This window comes from Polypterus senegalus, chromosome 14, assembly GCF_016835505.1.
Source record: "Polypterus senegalus isolate Bchr_013 chromosome 14, ASM1683550v1, whole genome shotgun sequence".
Lineage (NCBI taxonomy): Eukaryota > Metazoa > Chordata > Cladistia > Polypteriformes > Polypteridae > Polypterus > Polypterus senegalus.
In genome coordinates this window covers 126,206,377-126,225,998 of record NC_053167.1, presented here as the reverse complement: position 1 = coordinate 126,225,998, position 19,622 = coordinate 126,206,377, and the positions used below count along the sequence as shown (strand labels likewise).

The following is a 19,622-nucleotide window of genomic DNA, read 5'->3' as shown; positions in this document are numbered from 1 at the left end:
TGCTGTAATGAAATTCGATGTGCCTGAGAAACTGGTGCGAGATTGGAGTAGGCAAGAAGATGGAAAAGTTAAGTGGCGCATTTTTGAACGGGCGTATAAGTCGGGGTCTGATTTTATGATCGATTTTCTTCGGGATTCAAGACCCGACTTATATGTGAGCATATACTGTGTGTCCATATTCTGACAGAATAAGATCTGCCCCTGCAAATGCTACAAAGCCCAGGGGTCTTCTTTATACTGTGGATACTTATCAGAAAACGATAAACATGAATAAAAGAATCTCTTTATTTGTATTGCTTCGAAAGAACAGAACTAGACGTAAGACTTGTAGGTACACTGACCAGCCACTTTATTAGGTATACCTTGCTAGTACCCGGTTGGACCCCCTTTTGCCTTCAGAACAACCCTAATTCTTCGTGGCACAGATTCAACAAGGTGCTGGAAACATTTCTCAGTGATGTTAGTCCACATTAACATCATAGCATCCCACAGTTTCTGCACATTTGTCAGCTGCACATCCATGATATGAATCTCCCGTTTCACCAAAACCCAAAGGTACTCTGCTGGATTGAGATCTGATGACTGTGGAGGCCATTTGAGTCTGGTGAAGTCATTGTCATGTTCAAGATGGCCAGTGTCACACACGTGTGCATGGGAGGCAGTCGAAGGGCTTAAGTGATTGTACTTCTATGCCAGGCCAGGGATGGCAATGTGTACTAACTTCCTCAAACTCTCTCTTTCCTCTTCTGCAGACTCTCCAAAAATCGAGCAGGACATCACTTTCTGGCTCCGGCCCCACCAGCACACCTCTTCCTGTCTACCACCTATAAAAGTCAACCTGTTCTCTACGTATAGTGAGTTCTGGAGGGACTCAGTCCCTAGTGACTACTCTTTGCTATATTTACAGCTCATTTTGTGCCAGTTACAGTAAATGGAGTGGCTACCGCAAACTTTATTCTACCTCTTGTCCTTCTTTTATAACGGTTTGAGATGATCTGAGCTTTGTGACATGTCACGTTATCCTGCTGGAAGGAGCCATCAGAAGATGAGTACCCTGCGATCATAAAGGGATGGACATGGTCAGTAACAATACTGTGGCATTTAAACAATGTTCAATTGGTATTAAGGGGCCAAAAGTGTGCCAAGAAAATATCCCCCCCAGACTATTACACCACCACCACCAGCCCTTGCAATCATAGTGAGACGAAAATGTATGCGAAGACCCTTAAATGACAATCTGCAATGTGCACTTCAATCACGTCCGAATTGTTAGATTTTTAATCTTAAACTGTGGAGCACACGGTTAAATCAAGGGAAAAAAAATAAAAAATATGCCCACTCATTCTCTTCTACGGCCCACTGGCCCAAGAATGCAAAATTCTCAGGGCACTTTGACTGGGCGGTTTCATCTCAAAACCTGCAGATGGAGGCCTGCCAGACAGACTGACCAGCTCACTGCGTACTGCAAGATGACCTCCCACCTGAGCACGAAGCACATTGAGTGTCTAGCCATTGGTGAGAAGTGCTGATACCCATTCAGTTAGCATTTGGGGTAGACGCCATAGCCATACAGCTTCAGGTGCACTTTAGGGCTTAAAGACATTTATGGTTAAGATTTATAATCGGTGAATAAAAAAGTTGTATCTGCTCCTCTGCTTTATTTCTGTATACTCTGCTTATGGTCTTGGATTCTCTTTTAGGAGCCATTTTCCTCGTTGCCGTGTTCTTGATGAACTCATTTTAAAGTCATCGTCTCGATCCACTGTTCTGATTCCTTTCATAATTTTAAACCCTTCACTCAGGTCTCCTCTTCATCTTCTTGTCCTTAAACTGTAAAGGCTCAGCTCTTTTAATCTTTCCTCATAACTCATCCCCTGTAGCCCCTGAATCAGCCTCGTCGCTCTTCTCTGGACTTTCTCTAGCACCTGGAGATCAAAACTGCACACAGGACTCCAGATGAGGCCTCACCAGTGTGTTATAAAGACTGACCAGAACCTCCTGTGACTTGTACTCCACACATCAAGGTGCTATATAACCTGACAGTCTGTTAGCCTTCTTAATGGCTCAGCTTTCATTATAAACTACAAGTGCTAAGTGATACATACAGAAATGATCATTTTTGGGTGAAGTATTCCTGTAAAGGTTATTTCAAACTAAACAATTAACAAGACACCTAGCATTACTTACGCACAGGCAAAAATGAAACACACCAGCCTGAAAGAAGACATTGGAAATTAAGTTTATTTTACATTGGGAACAATTTAAAAACAATTCTGAATAAAACTAAGATAGCTATGAAAAGATCCATTGTGTAATGTACAAATATTACAAATTAAAATTTAAAGCTGTTGATAATTTGGCTTATAATACATCCTTACAAAAATAGTTAAGAAAATAAATTGTACACATTGTACTTTTGCGTTTTCCTTCACAGAGTTGTCATTTTATTGCACACTACAGTAGCTTCACAAGTTCTGAAAACAGAGCAGAGACAATGAGGTTCCAGCTGGCGTCCCGGGCCTGTACTTGGACTTCATACTCCATTCTTCACCATTTCGTGAATTCCTTTCTCATCAACTATTAGGGGTGACCGGAATTCATGGTCCTTAATAAACTCCAAACTCTATACAAATAAATAAATAAACAGATAGATATGAAAGGCACTATATGCTAGATAGATAGACATGAAAGGTACTATATAATAGATAGATAGATAGATATATAGATAGATATGAAAGGCACTATATGAAAGATAGATAGATAGATAGATAGATAGATAGATGACACGAAAGGCACTATATGATTGATAGATAGATAGATAGATAGATAGATAGATAGATAGATAGATAGATAACAGTTAAGTGCCTCCAGACAGCAGTCTGACCCCTTCACTTTTTTCACATTTTGTTCCGCTGCAGCTTAATGTGTAGAAATACGAGATGGAGATTCATCCACCGAATGATAGCAGGTCATCTGGTGACGTCAGCAATGCAACAGAAGTGGTGACGTGATGGTATATGGAGTGCCGCATACACAACAGAAACAAATGCATTCATGTTCAGCACCGGCCAGTACTTGGATGGGAGACCATCTACGAAAAGCTTGGGTTGCTGCTGGAGGAGGTGCTGGTGAGGCCAGCAGGGGGCGCTTATCCTGAGATCCAAGGGTGGATCCCAATGCTCCAGTGCAGCGGTGGGGACACTGTGTTGTTAAAATGGTACCGTCCTTCAGATGAGATGTAAAACTCAAGGCCCTGACTCTCAGTTGTCATAAATGATCCTTGGGTGTCCTTTGTAAAGAGCAGGGTGTATCGTGATGTCCTGGCTAAATTGCCCACCACAGCCTGGTCATTCTGCCCACCTAATCATCCCCTGGCTATTACTCTCTCACCCCTTCACCACCTAATAGCTAATGTGTGCTGAGCGTACTGGCCCCATAATGGCTGCCATCACATCATCCAGGTGGATGCTGCACATTAGTGGTGGTTGAAGTGGCTCCCCAATCATTATGAGAAGTGAGAAAAGCAATACATAAATGTAAAGAATTATCGTTATTATTGCAAGATGGTAAGAAATCAAAATAAAAAATAAGTCACAGAAGCAGAATCTCTGAGTGAACAAAAACATGCAATACACAAAAATATATGAGGTCTATAGAAATTCTTCAGTCCCTGTCACTTTTTAATACTTTATGTTGTAGACTTGTGCTAAAATCATTTACATTCATTTTTTTCCCTCACTTCTGGCAACAGTCAATACCCCAGAATGAAAAAGTGAAAACAGAATTTTAGAAATTTTTGCAAAGACTGAAATATCCCATTGACACGACTATTCAGACCCTTTTGCTGTGATGCTTGAAATTTGGCTCGGGTGCACACCATTCTATCGATCATCTTCTGTGGTCATTTAAATTGATTACACCTGATTAGGAAAGGTATGTAGGTGACAGACAGATGGATATCAGTAAGAGTAAAAGGGATGGTCTACAGGATGGTAGTGAGACCAGCTATGTTATATGGGCTGGAGACATGGCACTGACCAAAAACCAGGAGACAGAGCTGGAGGTGGCAGAGTTAAAGATGCTAAGATTTGTATTGGGTGTAATTAGGATGGAGAGGATTAGAAATGAGGACATTAGAGGGCCAGCTCAGTAGGGACAGTTGGGAGACAAAGTCAGAGAGATGAGATTGTGTTGGTTTGGACATGTGCAGAGGAGAGATGTTGGGTATATTGGGAGAAGGATGTTAATGATAGAGCTGCCAGGCAAGAGGAGAAGAGGAAGGCCTAAGCGAAGGTTTATGGATAAGATGAGAGAGGACATGCAGGTGATGGGGGTGACAGACCAAGTCCAAATATCAAAGAAACACTTTCATAAAAGGTACAAATACAGTGGAACCTCGAGATACGAGTTTAATTTGTTCCAGCACTGATCTTGTATAGCGAATTTCTCGTATCTAGAACAAACTTTCCCATTGAAAATAATGGAAATCCAGTTAATCCGTTCCGTACCCCCAAAAATATCAACATAAAAATCAATTTTCCTAACAAATAACACTAATAATATATACAAGTGGAACCTTGGTTTACGAGTGTTTTGCAAGACGAGCTAAATTTTTTAATTAATTTTGACTTGATAAAACGAGCGATGTCTTGGAATACAAGTAGTATGGATACACTTTGTCTGCTGAGCGTCATGTGAGCATAACTGAGCTGATGGTTCTTCTCTCATGCGCATCTCTCTCGCTCGCGCACGCGTCTCTCTCTCTCTCTTTATCTCTCTCTCTCCTTATCTCTCTCGCTCGCTCGCGCACGCGTCTCTCTCTCTCTCTCCTCATCTCTCTCACTCGCCTCTCTCTCTCCTTATCTCGCTTGCGTGCGCCTCTCTCTCTCTCTCTCTCTCCTCTTGAGGGCAATCGTCTCCTATTCTCTGTCTGCATGTCCGCGATATTTTTGGATACGCTTATACAGCGAACAGCTACAGCGAAACAATGAAATCACAAGCCCACAAACGCGTAGATCCTCACGCTACGGGACAACAAGGAACACTGAGTGAGCTGACGGGCTGGCAGTGTCAGTTTGGGTGAATCCCCGAGTCAAGGCGGATCGGGAAACGCGTGACGCATAACCACAGCCTGGCTCGTGGCTCGTTATGCGAGCCAATGCTCGTATTTAGATCCAAATTTTTCGCTCATACTTTCCTCATATCTTGGATTTCTCGTATACAGAGGTGATCGTATCTAGAGGTTCCACTGTATAACACAACAATTGCGCCTTTACTCAAACATATAACTTCAGGCTTCATATATTATATAGTTTATGCCTACACATTTTGTCATCTACTACTAGAATATAAAAAACGTTTCTGTTTTAACAATGTGTTTACGATCTGTTAGTTCAATTCTAAAACTCCACTTCACTCCTAAATAATCAATCAAGGCATGAGCTGAGAGAAGTTCATGCACGTTCTGCAGCTGTGGGGGGATGGAACAGCCGGCTACATGCTGCTTGTCTTTATCAGCACATTTAGATGAGACAAAAGACGCTGGCGGAGAGGTGTGGACGGATTTAAGAAGTGATTTAAAGTGGGACGGATCTACAAGTTTTTTTCGTAGGCTCTGGTTATTCTAGTGTTAAGGGAAAACTGAATGGACTAAAGCTCAGAGATATCCGTAATGAAGCCTTGCTCCAGTGCTCTAAACCTTAGACAGGGTCGAAAGTTCTTCTTCCAAAAAGACAAAGCAAACACAACACAGGATATTCACAGGGAGTCCTTGAGGGGCCCAGACTCGAACCCAATTTGAAAGTCTCTGGAGAGACCTGAAAATAGCTGTGCACCAATGGTCTCCATCCAACCTGACAGAGCCTGAGGGGATCTACAGAAAAGAATGAAGGGAAATCCCCCAGTCCAAGTGGGTGAAGCTTGTCACGTCATACCCAAGAAAACTCCAGGCTGGAATCGCTGCCAAAGGGGAAAGGGCCTGAATACTTGTGTCAAAAAGACATTTCAGTTATTCATTTCTAATAAATTGCAACAAATGTCTAAAATCCTGTTCTTGCTTTGTCATTCTGAGACTTTTGAGTGTTGCTTGGTGAGGGAAAACAATGAAATTAAATAATTTTAACACAAGGGTACAACATAACAAAATATAAAAAAGTGAAGTGCCCTGAACACTTGATGAATGCACTGTAATGTAATACACTCGCACTCACGAATACCAAGACAATTCAGTCTTCAAATGAACCTCAAACTCATGTGTGATGTAGGAGGAAAAACCATATGCCCCCAGAGGAAAATCCACTCAGACGAATGTGGTGATGACATGCAAGAGTCAGTGATCAGGCTGGGATTCAAACCTCATGTCAAGGAGCTTGAAGGCAACTCTAACCACTAAACCACCAGGTCAGGTTGGGGAGCAGGCACTGGTACAGCATGTTGCCGTACCCACCACATGATAAAACAGCTCAGAATCTCGGTTAGCAACCCCCCAGGCAGACACGCAGTCCAGTCCCACTGTTTATCTGCCACAGCATGGATGGGCTCTGGTAAGCAGCAGCCTTCTACTGCATTTAGCACTGCCATGGCTCAAGTGTGCCTTGGGTCAAGGGTGGACTTTACCTTACATTACCTTACCTTACGGCAGCTGCAGAAAAAAAATGAAAAGAGTGTTAAGGTCCTGGCATGAAAGAAGAGCCCAGGGTAAAAAGGTGTGCCACAGTAAGTTATCAGACAGATGGAGCAGCTGTAGGGTCTCACTGGCAGAAATGCATTAAAGAAATGAAGCAGTTTTAAAAAGTGGTGAGGTGTGGAATTCTGGTTTGGGGAACACAGGTATAGGGGATAAAGGACTGTGTGGGAAGAGAGCTCAGGTGAGTTTGGGGTTGGCAGAACAAACTCTGAATCAGTTTAAAAGACTGCAGTTTAGTTTAACAGGTTGTCTTTTGCTAACCAGCTGGTATATAGAGAGAGAGCCCTTTGAAGTAGAAAGAGAGTGAAGGGAGCTGGGAGTGACAACACCCTAGAGTGGTGGGCAATTTGGAGGGCAGTGAGCTCATTGTGTTCTTGTACTGTATATATACTTGCAGATAAGTTCTCCTGACTTCCTTTTACAGTATAATTTCTGATATTTTATAATGTACCTACGTGACCACGCGGTAATACACAAACTATTCCAAAGCGGCGTTTTCACTGATTTGTGTTTTTTTTTGTATCTTACACCCTCATACACCTTTATCGTAAGAGCATCCCTTTGTGGTGTTATGGGTCCACAGCTCGCTGAGCAAAGGCCGTTTCTTTTTAAATAAATAATCACCGAACTCGAGGCTGCTTCATGAGGGGGCGTAGTGGCCATAGCAAGCCATGGGGCGATCTGCGGTGTGGGCGTTTCTCACCGAGTGCACAGGTGAGGAACTGCCCACATCTGTGATTGTTCCCGTGGCTATTGTGCTGCATCTGCAATGGCCCCTCGCTGTTTAAAAGAAGCGCGAGTCGGTTGGGAGAGGAGATAGATCAGAGAAAGAGAGAAAGAAAAGGACGGCGGTTACGGGGAGCGAGGAAGCAAGTCGGTGAGAGAGAGAGACACACAAGGAGTGTGTGGTCGAGCGAACGAGCGCTCATGGGCGGCTGCAAGGAACCTGGGTGTTAGGCCGATGCTCAGGAGTCGTAGTTGATGTTGCTCCTGCTGAGCGACCAGGTAGCGGGAGTGACCAGGGAAAGGCAACTGGCCGCAGAAGACCGGAAAGGCAGCGGGGGCTTGGTGTAGCAGTCCTTGTTGTGGGCGTCCTGGAGACTAAGGAGTCCAAGTCTCAGGCCTGGGATGAGTGCCAGACCGAAGCCAGGATCGGGAGGTCTCCAGACCATGTGTGTGTGAGTGGAAAAGGGCAGCTGCAGAGAGCGTCTCACCTGCTGCAAAGCCTAGTCGGGTGAAGCAGGTGAGACGCTAACGCTAGTTTGAAAGAACACCGGACTTGTCATTGGTTTTAGAAGACTGCTTCCAGCATCATTTGAACCCCACTGATTTTTAAAGGATTGTTTTTTTTCTATTGTATGTTTTTAACCTCTGCGTGTTTCTTTAATGGATTATTTATATATAAGACTTTGAACTGCACATCACTATTTATTTGAACACTGTTTTTGAATTGTCTTTTTAATAAAAGCACTTTTGCACTTTTTGAACCATCCCCTTGCTCAATTGTTATTGCCTCAACTGTCTAGCTCATCGGTGACATTACCGACGATGTAGGGTTCAAGGGCTCCCGAACAGCAATGGGAGCATGGAGCCGAACCCACATCGTCACACCCTTATCTACGTTGGAGCATTCGATCAGAAGAAAATATGAAGCTGGTTTTAAATTAAACGTCGTTGAAGTGGTGAAAGAAATTGGTAACTGCGCTGCTGCAATTAAATTCGATGTGTCTGAGAAACTGATGTGAGATTGGAGGAGGCAAAAATGCAAATGTCGCATTTTTGAACGAGCGTTTAAGTCGGGGTCTGATTTTATGATCGATTTTTCGGGTTTCAAGATCAGACTTGTACATGAGTATTAAAAGGTAAATATTTTTTTGATTGATATTGTTCTTTTCTTTTGCATCATTGTGGCTGATAAAGAAGAAGAAGAAGAGGAAGAGGACTTGCTTTGTTTCCTTTTTTGTATAAAATAACCCAAACGCTGTAAATAAAGAAATCATGATTTTTTTTATTTTTGTGTCTGTGTCTTGTTCTACACATCAGTGATTGGTTTTGGTACCTGAACTACAAGGAGTCAAGGTTATGCCTTAAAGTGTGAAGACATGGGGTATCACATAGCCCCAGCACATGATGACAGGTTTCACCAGTTCTTTTTCGTCCATTTGTCTCTCTTCACTTATTGGAGCACACAGTAGAAGGTGATCACCCATTAAGATTTACACTCTCTGAACCTGGGATCTCAACACATTTTTTGTCAACAAAAACATGACTTCAAAACAAACCCAGTAGACAAAAGCCACATTCAAGTTGCTATCATACTTAGCGTCTTATTTTGTAGTAAAAAATCAAAAAGAAAATTTGGATGGCTGAAGCTATGGAGGGTAAGACAGTGTTGGTATGGCTTGTACATCTTGCAACATGGATACTTTCATTCGTGTCTAATTGGCTAATACATCAAGATACATTGTATATAAAAAACCTGGGTTTTCCCATTCACAATAAATGACTTGGAGTTGTAAATATTGAACATTTGTATTATTGACTAGTCACGGTAGATGTTGAAAACAGGAAACTGAATATTTAACAAATGTTTGCCAACTTATGCCCTACGTGTACCTTCAGCGTCTTTCCTCTGGATTTGCGTGTGTCAATGAGCTCCCTCTCTTAAGTGCGTTCCCATAAAGCCCACTTCTAAGACTCATCATTTTCGATACATCTTTCTTGCCTCCTATTCGGTTTTACTCTTTCCAACAATGAAGGTGCCACTCTCAACGTATCTCTTACGCCATTATTCCTCCTCGAATGTCACACTTCCTACTTTCATTGTGTCACCCAAGCCAAACTGACTAAACACACCAAAGCCAAACTGATCAAACAGATTGCTTAGAATGTGTGGACACACAGAGCCTGGTGTTTAATTATATACTGGATAATTTGAAATCATGGTGGCTCTTACTAGATTGTAAGTGTATTGTGTATGCCTAAGATTAATCACATGTACCTGACATTACAGGATAATTAGGGAATATAATAGTTTAAAACCTGCCCAAAATCAGAACACTTTTGAGATCATAGACAGAGATGAATCTGGCCTAAAAATGGGTCTGATTTTCCTGTAATGTGTGCTTGGCATTAGGGAAGATAGATTTTTCCCTTATGGCTATGGGTTTAGAGGTTTATTTTTTTCTGGAATCGGTGCAAGCTACAATTTCCTTGCCAAATGGCCTTGGCATAATATATTCATACTTTACCACAAAGTTAATTAATATTCTGCAGATGTATTTATAAAGTTCTATGTAGAAATTGCAAAGGGCAGTGGAATGGTGGTGCAGTTGTTAATGTTGTCAGCTCACAGACACAGGCTTTTGAAACCCGGGCCTGTGTCAAGTTTGCACGTTGTGGTTTTTCCTCTGGGTACACAGGTGTTCCTTACCCCACTGAGAATCACTCATATACTTAAACACAAATGTCTTTGAGAAATGAGAAGAAAACTGAGGTAAACAGACAAACTTGTCCAGACAAGAAGAGAACACGCAAAACGTTCACGGACAAAGACCTGGTGTGGAAGTTAAAACCAGGACACTTGATACATGAGGCAGAAGTGCTAAGGGAGGCACTAACATGTTCCATATTACAGAAAGTTAAAAATATTTCAAGAACTTTACTTTTGCTTTTGTAAACTTACCTCTCCGGCATAGGAAACAAGGGGCGAAATCTCACATTTAATTGGCAGATCGGTTACATCCTTCAGACTGAAAAAGAGACAGAGAGAAAGAGAGACAGAGAGTTGGGAGAATAATTCATATGAGCTAGAAGGTAAACAGACTGCTTTCTTATAACTAGCCCCCTTTTTGTACAAAAAAATTCCAAAGCTTATTATTTAGTGATAAATTTAAAAAAAATTTCCCAATCATGCAGGATTCATTTGGATATTTGCTTCCATTTAGGAATCAATGGTTTATTAGCCACTGCTTGCATCATTTTTTTCCAAAAAGCTCCAAACAGATGTTAATTGTCCTGCTTTAAACGGATTCTGTTTCCTGGCTTTTCTCAGGCCGTGTACCTGCTTTGTCAATTTCAGGCAAATCAGATGTTTATCAAGCCTATTGTACGTGCAGTACAATAAGACCTATGCTTGCGCATATTGGAGATGGGTGAGGTTAAAATACATGTGTGGCCAGGAGTTTTCCATCCATCCATCTATTATCCAACCCGCTATATCCTAACTACAGGGTCATGGGGGTCTGCTGGAGCCAATACCAGCCAACACAGGGCGCAAAGCAGGAAATAAACCCTGGGCAGGGCGCCGGCCCACTGCAGCAGGAGTTTTCCGTGAATGAAAAAACTCATCCCTACATGCCTAAATATGTTGGTATGAACAAAAAGTTCAAAGATTTAACATATTACAGAAAAAAATCATTATATTGTACCATTGTGAGAAGCGACTCATTATGTGAAGGATGCAAAAGTTCTGAGTGGAGCAATGCCAACCAGAGAAACGTCTTAAAGCTCTAACTGATTCTACATAAAACATACACTGCGCAGTACATCAAGTTTTACGTGAAGAAAAGACAAAGATATACTGAAGAGATGCTCCCTCAGTCTCAGTATTTAAACTAAGCCTGGAGATGTATTATTTTAGCATAGCTCCCTGTTGTAAACAGTTTTTGCTCTTCCATATAGCTTTTGAAATAATTATGGTAATTGTTATTGATTTGACATGACTAAGTCTCTTCCATTTCATTTCTCTTTTTTCGGTTTCTGTGGTGGTCTGCCTTCATTGGATGTGTCAAGTATGATGGACTAGTTCTCAGACGTAGGGCCGGCACCACCATTTTGCAAATTAGGCATTCATTTAGGGTGCAGATCATGAAGGGGGAAAAACCCAGCCACACGGGTTAGCTACTGAACAGTTGGTTGGTGCACTAACAGGCTTGGACTGGGATGCATAATAACCTGACACCGACGCTGCTCAGACGTTTTCTATCCAAATGACGTTTTTATTTGCATGTGGAATAATCCTTAATATCCTTAGAATGTGATTGACCTAGGAACACTAGAATTTGGATTCCTAAAGTATGTAGGAATACATATACAGTACAACCTCGGGTCACGAACGTTTCCGAACACGTACAAATCGGGTTATGACCAAAACGTCTGACAAAATTTTGCATCCGTTCACGACCACACGCTCTGGTGGTGAACAAAAACATTGGCGGCCAGTTTCCCTATGCGCGTTCGTAAGCGCCAATGATTTCCCATTCTCAAATGTTGCTAGTGTGGCTGAAAAAGAAGCACCTTGCAGGGGATAGCGTAAGCGAGGCGATCATACGCGAGAAAGCCAGGAAGATTCATAGCGATTTGCTGAAAACAAAATCCTTCTTCGAGGGGCAAAGGTGAGGCATTTAAAGCCAGTAGAGGATGGTTTGAAAAGTTTCGCAAAGAGATGTGGCATTTAATTTTTTTTTCTCTGTACTTAAAACTCATTAAAAAAAGTGTTTACAGCAAGTGGTTCGTAAGCGTCTAGCACAAACTATTACAATGTTAGTTTTCACTGTTGTTCAAGGGTTTCTCAGTGTTATGCAATGTTTTTACATTTAGTTTACTATTAAACTGTGCATTCTATGGTATAATTAACTATTTTTGTACTTAAAAAAATATATTTACATACAGTTCGTATAGTCTGGAACAGATTAATTGTATTTACATACAATCTTATGGGGAAATTATGTTTGGGTCGTGACCAAATCGGATTGCATCCAGAGTTTTGGAACAAATTACGGTCGTGACCTGAGGTACCACTGTATATATATATATTGTGTAGCCCCAACCGGGACACCTTGTGGATGGAAGGACCGGTAGAGAGACAATACCTCCCCGGGGACACAAGAGGGCAGCCCTCCTTGGAGCTTGGAAGCTCAACCCTGCTGGGGCCCAGGGTGCGCCTGGACAGTTACAGAGCCCTGGAATGCAGCACTTCCACCACACTCGGAAGCGCTGTCAGAAGAGGATCTGGGTGAACCTAGAGTACTTCCGGGTGCCAATGCAGCACTTTTGGGAAGTTAATTAGAGAGCACCTGGAGCATTTACGGGTGTGGTATAAAAGAGGCCGCCTCACTCTTTTCGGGGAGCCGGAGTCGGGAGGTGGAGGACAGAGCTTGCAGGAGAGGAGTGGAGGTGGCAGAGGAATAGAGAAAGAGAACCAGAGAAAGAGAGAGAGAAGACAAAAAAAGGACTGAGCAGTGATTGCTGGGGATTATGCACTGTGTGCTGTAAAAAGGGAAGAAAATAAAAGTGTGTGTGCTTTTTGGAACTGCGTGTCACTATGTCTGTCTGTGTCAGGGCTGAACTTCCACTATATATATCTTCTTATTTAATACGTTACCATGGCTGTCCATTTGTCTGTCCAGGATTTTAAATCACCTGTATAAGCTCGCAAACCGTTTGACCTATTGACCTGAAATTTTGTACACATGTACTACGTGACCTCTACTGTCCGTTTTCAGGGTGATTTTTATTACTCTAATTAGTTATTTTTTTATTTTACTCTAGAATCAACTCTCGGCAGTGGCTAGCAGGGCGGCCGTGCGGCGCATGTGTACGGGCACCGTTCTCACCCCTATATCTTCACCGTCACTTCCCATATCTTAAATCATTATTGAGGCAGATTGAAGACTTAAGTGCCAGCTTAAGTGAAATGGAAGAAGTCTGGAACTACCAGGACTCTCCCTAGAGTTGGCTATCTGACCAAACTGAGTAAGTGGGCAAAAAAGGCCTTGGCTAGGAGAAGTGACCAAGAACCCAATGGTCACTCTAACAGAGCTTCAGTAGTCCTTTGCTGAGACAGGAACACCTGTCAGAAAGGTGGCCATCTCAGTAGCACTCCATTGATCAGGGATGAATGGTAGAGTGGCTACACAGAAGTCACCCTTGAGTAAAATGCATATGACAGGAAGTGTTTATTGAACCCAACATTCTGCTATTCTGGCCAAGCCTTTACTTGCTTTATTTTCACATACTGTACTACAAATGAAAAAAAACAATAGCCTGGTAGAAGTGGGTTTTCATTTTAGTTTTTACTGCCTTGCTTACCAGATTGGATGTATGTGCTGGAAAACTGATGCCTTCTTCACAGCTCTGCATTTTACAGATGCCATTGTTGGGTCAGTATGCCTCCAAGGTAAGTGAACAAGCTGAGTGTTGACCAAACAGTTAGTTCTGTGATTGCTATGACACCTATTTTTTCTACTTTTTTTCTGAATCCAACTTTTCCATTATTCTCTTCTGACCTAGAGGTGATCTCCTGTAGGCAGCTTCTTATCTGTCCCTGCAGCACTATGTAATCAACAAAGATGAGATCTAAAGGACAGTTTGCCCTTATTCTGGATAACAACATTTAGACCCTCCATTGCTTCTCGTAGAACAAAATTTACCACTAGGTGAAATAGAAGTGGTGACAGCAGGCAGCCCTGTCATACACCAATAATAGGATGGAAGAACTCCACAATGCCGTCATTTATTCTCACGCAAGTAACTTGTATCCAGGTCAGCATTCCTGAAAATGCTGGTATGGGGTGACAGTATGCCACATGTACCTACAATTTTCCATACGGTCATCAATTGTACAGTGCCAAATGCTGTTTTGAAAATGAAATTAAAATTGTGAAATTCCATGCGTTGTCTGATAATGTTAAAAGGTGGTTAAGATGCATGATCACTTTCTCCAGAGCTTTGTCAACTGAACTCTGTAGCCACCTAAGCTGTACGATGCTGAAAACCTTGTTGTGCACTGAGTGAGATGTGATGCCTCTCTACTATTTTGCATTCATTTTTGGGTGTACTTGGCCTTCTGCAAAAATCTAGTAAATTCAATCCAAGAGGTCGACAGCAGCTTTACAATTAATCAGACTTACATCACTGTTGACTCAAAGAGACAGAGCAATCTAATTACAGAAGCACTAAACTTTAAAATGCAAGTTACCCGGTTCTGCCATCAACTTACAGATTGACCTTGAGCGGATCACTTAATCTCTCCAGTGCACACATGTAAACAATTACACTGTTTCTTGATCTTGTAAGGTATCGGCCAAATATAACAGAATGATAACTGATCTCTTGTTGATATCCTTGTTTAATTTGACATTTTGCTTTCTAGGTTTTCAAACGACTCTTACTTTAGGGCTTTTTTAAATGCGTTTCATGAATTTCTATTCATGGGTTGTATTTGGCCCTGCAGAAGTGCATGTCGAGAGCAGTCTCTCTGTCTAAAATGCATGCCCAAGTCTATTAAAGAGAAACAGGTCCTGCATGTTAGTCATGCCTTAGACTGCCTTCTAAATGAGTTCCAGAACTGGTTATCTGAACGTCTCCCTATACTGTTTGCGCTGGGAGGTTAACATGAAACAGAAGCTGATGTGCTGGTCTCACAATGCACGTGTGGTACGACTATGTGTCCATATTCTTTGTTTTCAGTTATTTATGCAGTAAAACCAAAATGGATGGACATTTTAGAAGACTCTACAAGTCCAAAAAAAATTGTGAATACTGATGTCTTCCAGAACTGAGACAGTATAACTCTGATTAGGCAAAGCTTACATCTTTTACTTACTCCATTATAGGGTCACTAAAAACCAAGGCATACCCGAGCAGGATCAGGTACACAAATCAGACCTGATTTACAGGGCATTTTCATGCATACGCTTACAATTACTGGGAAGGGGCCAATTTTAATGTGTCAACCAACTTAACACAATTGTCCTTGAAATGTGGCTGGAAACAGGGATACACTAAAGAAGCTCAAACAGATCAGGGTGAACATTGAAGGTAATGAAGACAGGATTGGAGCATTGAGGCAGATGTGCTGACCAATATACCATTAGTTGGCTCCATATCATTTAAATAGGAAATCTTTTCAATCATAGTTGACACTAAACTTGTTTAATTTCACATTTTTTGGACAACGTTTATACCTACTGTCACAAATGTGCGTGTGGTAAGCAGCTGAAAGGATTAAGTGATTGTATTTCTACACCAGGCCAGGGGGTGGCAATGTGTACTAACAATCTCTCTCTTCCCTCTTTACGAGACCCTCGAGCACAATAGCCACTTCCGGTTCCTGTTCTAGAAGCACACCCCTCCCTTCCTGTCCATCCTCTATAAAAGCCAGCCTGTTCTATGTACTGTCAGTTCGGTTTGGACTCAGTCCCTAGTGATTACTCTTTGCTACATTTATAGCATATCATGTGCCAAGTGTATGGGGCGTGGGTACCCCAAACCTTTTTCGGCCTCTGTCCCTCTTTACATCACCTTAGACTGGTGATTCCCAACATGGGGCGCACACCCCACTGGGGTGGGCAATTTGATTATTTTAGGGGGGCAATTAGAGAATTTAGGTACGATAATTTATAAAATGAAAAAACAGAAATTCACTGTTAAAAAAGATAGAAAAATATATACAAATAATTTTTCATTTTTTACAGAGACATTTATATATTTATATAAACATAGAAGGGATGGATTTATGATTTTACAACCGGCTTGAGTTTTTCTACTACTTAATCATTTTTACCATTAAAATAATATGAATTGTAACAATGATTATACAATTTTGCAATATAACAAAAACATAAAATGATCAAAATATTACATAAAAAGTTGTCATTAGAGTTATTTTATATTTATGAATATCACGTCTCTTATTATATGTTTTCAAAACTGTATTTGCTGTATTTTCATATTACTTCATATTATATATTATTTTTAACAATTTCTTAGTGATTTCTCTTTTAGTACATCCAACTATCCTTTCCCTCTTTTGTTTCCATTGTTCTTTTGAAGCTTGTTTTGACCAAATTAATGACATTATGGGCTTCCTCTACATGAGTAGGAGTTCACTTTCTGAATAGGTAATAATAAGAATAAAGGTATATGTTACAGTGGGGGACATCATGATTTTAGAGAGGCCTAGGTGGAGCGTGGCCAAAAAAAGGTTGGGAACCACTGCCTTAGACTCATTACCAGCTGCAGCTTCATGTTATACATTTACTACTGTTTTGTTCCCAGTTGCCCACTGGTCTCCACTGGTTGAATTGGCTTACCATTTTCTGGCAACATTGAAGCCAGAATGTGGTGGAGCTTTTTGGTCTCTCAATATTTCAAAGGGCTACAGCTGTGAAACAGGATCCATTCTTCTTTCATAATCAGCAAACTACTGTACTTACACCCAACTAAAATTTTACTTATGGTTATATTCATCACCATAATTAATATAAGCAAAGCCAAAACTCCCCAAAAAAGATAAAACATTGATTGGAACACATGCCCCTTAATTTTTGAAATAACATGCAGCATTAATCTCAGTTAGTAGTTCTGTACTACAATATACAACCAGCCATACTGGAAGAAAAGAGCAGCCTTTACAGCCTTTAGATTCACAGTTAATTTAACAGTATACTTGCAATATTTCTACAAACTATGTGAGATTATTACTATATTTATAGCAGAGGTAGCAAAGCCCCACCACCATGCACTGAGTACGACTCAGAAAATATTTACTTCTGATTGACATTGGAGATGCCTGTCGCTGCAGGTCCACTTCTAGAACTGGCATACAGGAACAAGAAATGAATAATTGAACCCAAGTCAGACAAAATAAATAAAAAGTACAGCAATCATAATAATAATAATAACAAAACAGTAATGTAATTCAATAAAATTGGTTAAAAATAACAGAAAATCTATTGCAAGGCAACAATCGGTTATTTTTTTAATATGAAAGTAAAGAAGTAAGCACAGTTAAGTAAAGATAATAAAAATTGTTGAATGTCTATAAAAAGTACTCGCATTTTATTGTTACACAACATTCAGTCTCATTGGATTTAACTTGAGTTTTAAAAAGAGGTTATTAATGTCAAAGTGAAAACAGATCTCAGCAATGTGGTCTAAATCATTTGAAAGAATAAAACGTAAAATATTTGATTGCAAAAGTATTCAAGTCAGTAGATGCACCTTTGTGGCCATGACAGCCTCAAGTCTGTGTGCACAGGTCTCTCCGTCAGCTTTGCACTTCTCTACACTGCCATTTTCCTCCATTCTTCTTTGCAAAATCGTTCAAGCTCCTTCAAGTTTCATGGGCATGGTGAGTGAACAGCCTTTGTCAAGTTCAACCACAAATTCTGAAGTGGATTAAGATGTGGACGCTAAATCGGCCACTCCAGCACATTGTTATTGTTGTGTAGCTTTGTCTTTACATTTGGAGTCATTGTTCTGCTGGAAAAAGATTCTTCTCCCAAGGTAAAGGTTTCTTGCAGACTACATCAGGTTATCCTCCAGGAATGCCTCGTATTTTGCTGCATTCACTTTGCCCTCACAACAAGTCTTCCAGGGCCTGCTGCAGAGAAGCCTCCCGATAGCATAATGCTGTCACTATCATTCCTCACAATTTTGATGATGTGTTTTTGGTAACGTGCTGTGTTTGGCCTATGTCAAATATATGATTTAGGTTGATGGCCAAAACCATAGAACCTTCTTCCAGCATTCTCCTATGTGCTTTCTGGCAAACTCTAACCAAGATTTAATGTGTGTTTTTTTAAAACAGTGGCTATCTCTTTGCCACTCTCCAGTAAAGTAGTGACTGGGGAGGTACCCAAGGAACAGTTGTTGTCTGCATAGTCTTTACAGTCTCATCTATTGTAGCTTGTAACTCCTTCAGAGTTCTCATTTTGGCCTCCCTCTCTAGTCTTCCTCTTGTGTGATCGCGCAGTTTTGTGGATGGCCTGCTCTAGGCAGATTTATAGCTGTGCCATATTCTTTCCATCTCTTACTGACTGATTTAGATGGAGTCTAAATGATATTCAGTGACTTGGCTATTTTCTTGTATCCAGTCACCTTGGAGCTACCTGAAATGTTCCTGTGACTTCACTATGTAGGTTAGCCCACCATAACGACTCACCACTAGTTAGCTCTTCCACATATATTCAGGTGCATTTATACTACAATAAACTGAAACTCCAGACAGGTGATCTCTGTGGAACTAATCATGTGACTTCTAAAGTCAATTGGCTGCCCCTGAGAGAATTTAGGCGTGTCATGTTATGCAATCATATGCAATCAATTATTTAGTGTTTTATATATTGTCATAGTTGGCTGGGATCCTTACCTGTCTGGGACACCTCTTCGCTGAAAGGATCAGGGGAGCAAGCCTGGTCAGAGTGTTAGCATCCCCGGGACGCTAGGCTGCAGCCCCCATGCCTCAGACTCCTGAAGGGCTTCATGGGAGATGGAGTTGTCTACAGCCCTGATGGGATCCAGAGTTGCTGCCAGGGGGTTCTGCAGCTGTTCCTGAGCCTGTGTTAGTGGTTCTTCCTCCACACCTGGAAATGCTACTGGAAGTGGGGCAACGACCACCTGAAGCACTTATATAAGGGGCCAGCAGACAGTACCTGGTGAGCCAGAGTCGATTGGAGGAGAACAGAGAGGAAAAGAGGAATATTGTGCTTGTGGATTGGGACTGTGTTGTAGGCTCATGGGAGCGGGGAAGACATTCTCTACGAGTGAAGAAAAATAAAAGCACTCATGCTTTATGATTATGCCTCCCATGTCTGCTTGTGTCAGGGTGGGTGGCTGGCACGCCCCCTAGTGGTTTTGTCACAGTATAAACCACTTTGCACAGATCTGTTTCCACTTTGACATTAAAAAGCCATTTTTCTGTGGATGATTGTCAAAAAAGCCAAATAAAATGGGTGAATACTTTTTAATAGGCACGGTATATGTAATTATTGTAACAACATTAAGAAAAAAATAAGCAAATAAAATTCAACTGCCCTTAAGGTGAATAGTGTTGCCACTCCATCTTATATAGAGAAGGGGGATGGGAGAAAAGAGTGCCAAACGGAATTAAATGCCCATTGCTGGTTTCAGCAAAATTTTATTTCATTAC

The 19,622-nt window shown here is 41.3% G+C and overlaps 1 protein-coding gene across 2 annotated transcripts in view; it reads right to left on the bottom strand.

Annotated features, from left to right (window-relative positions):
• Positions 1-2,223: 2,223 nt before the first annotated feature.
• Positions 2,224-19,622, bottom strand: part of uap1 (UDP-N-acetylglucosamine pyrophosphorylase 1) — a 118,499-nt gene continuing 101,100 nt past the window's right edge. The window contains exons 9-11 of one of the 2 annotated variants that reach the window (XM_039734769.1): positions 17,240-17,287; positions 10,371-10,437; positions 2,224-2,623 (exon numbers count right to left, since the gene is read on the bottom strand). In XM_039734769.1, coding sequence (XP_039590703.1) covers positions 2,534-2,623; positions 10,371-10,437; positions 17,240-17,287 — 205 coding nt within the window. In that variant the 3' untranslated portion in view covers positions 2,224-2,533. The remainder of the gene's footprint in view (positions 2,624-10,370; positions 10,438-17,239; positions 17,288-19,622) is intronic. The other variant, XM_039734771.1, reaches the window with a different exon arrangement.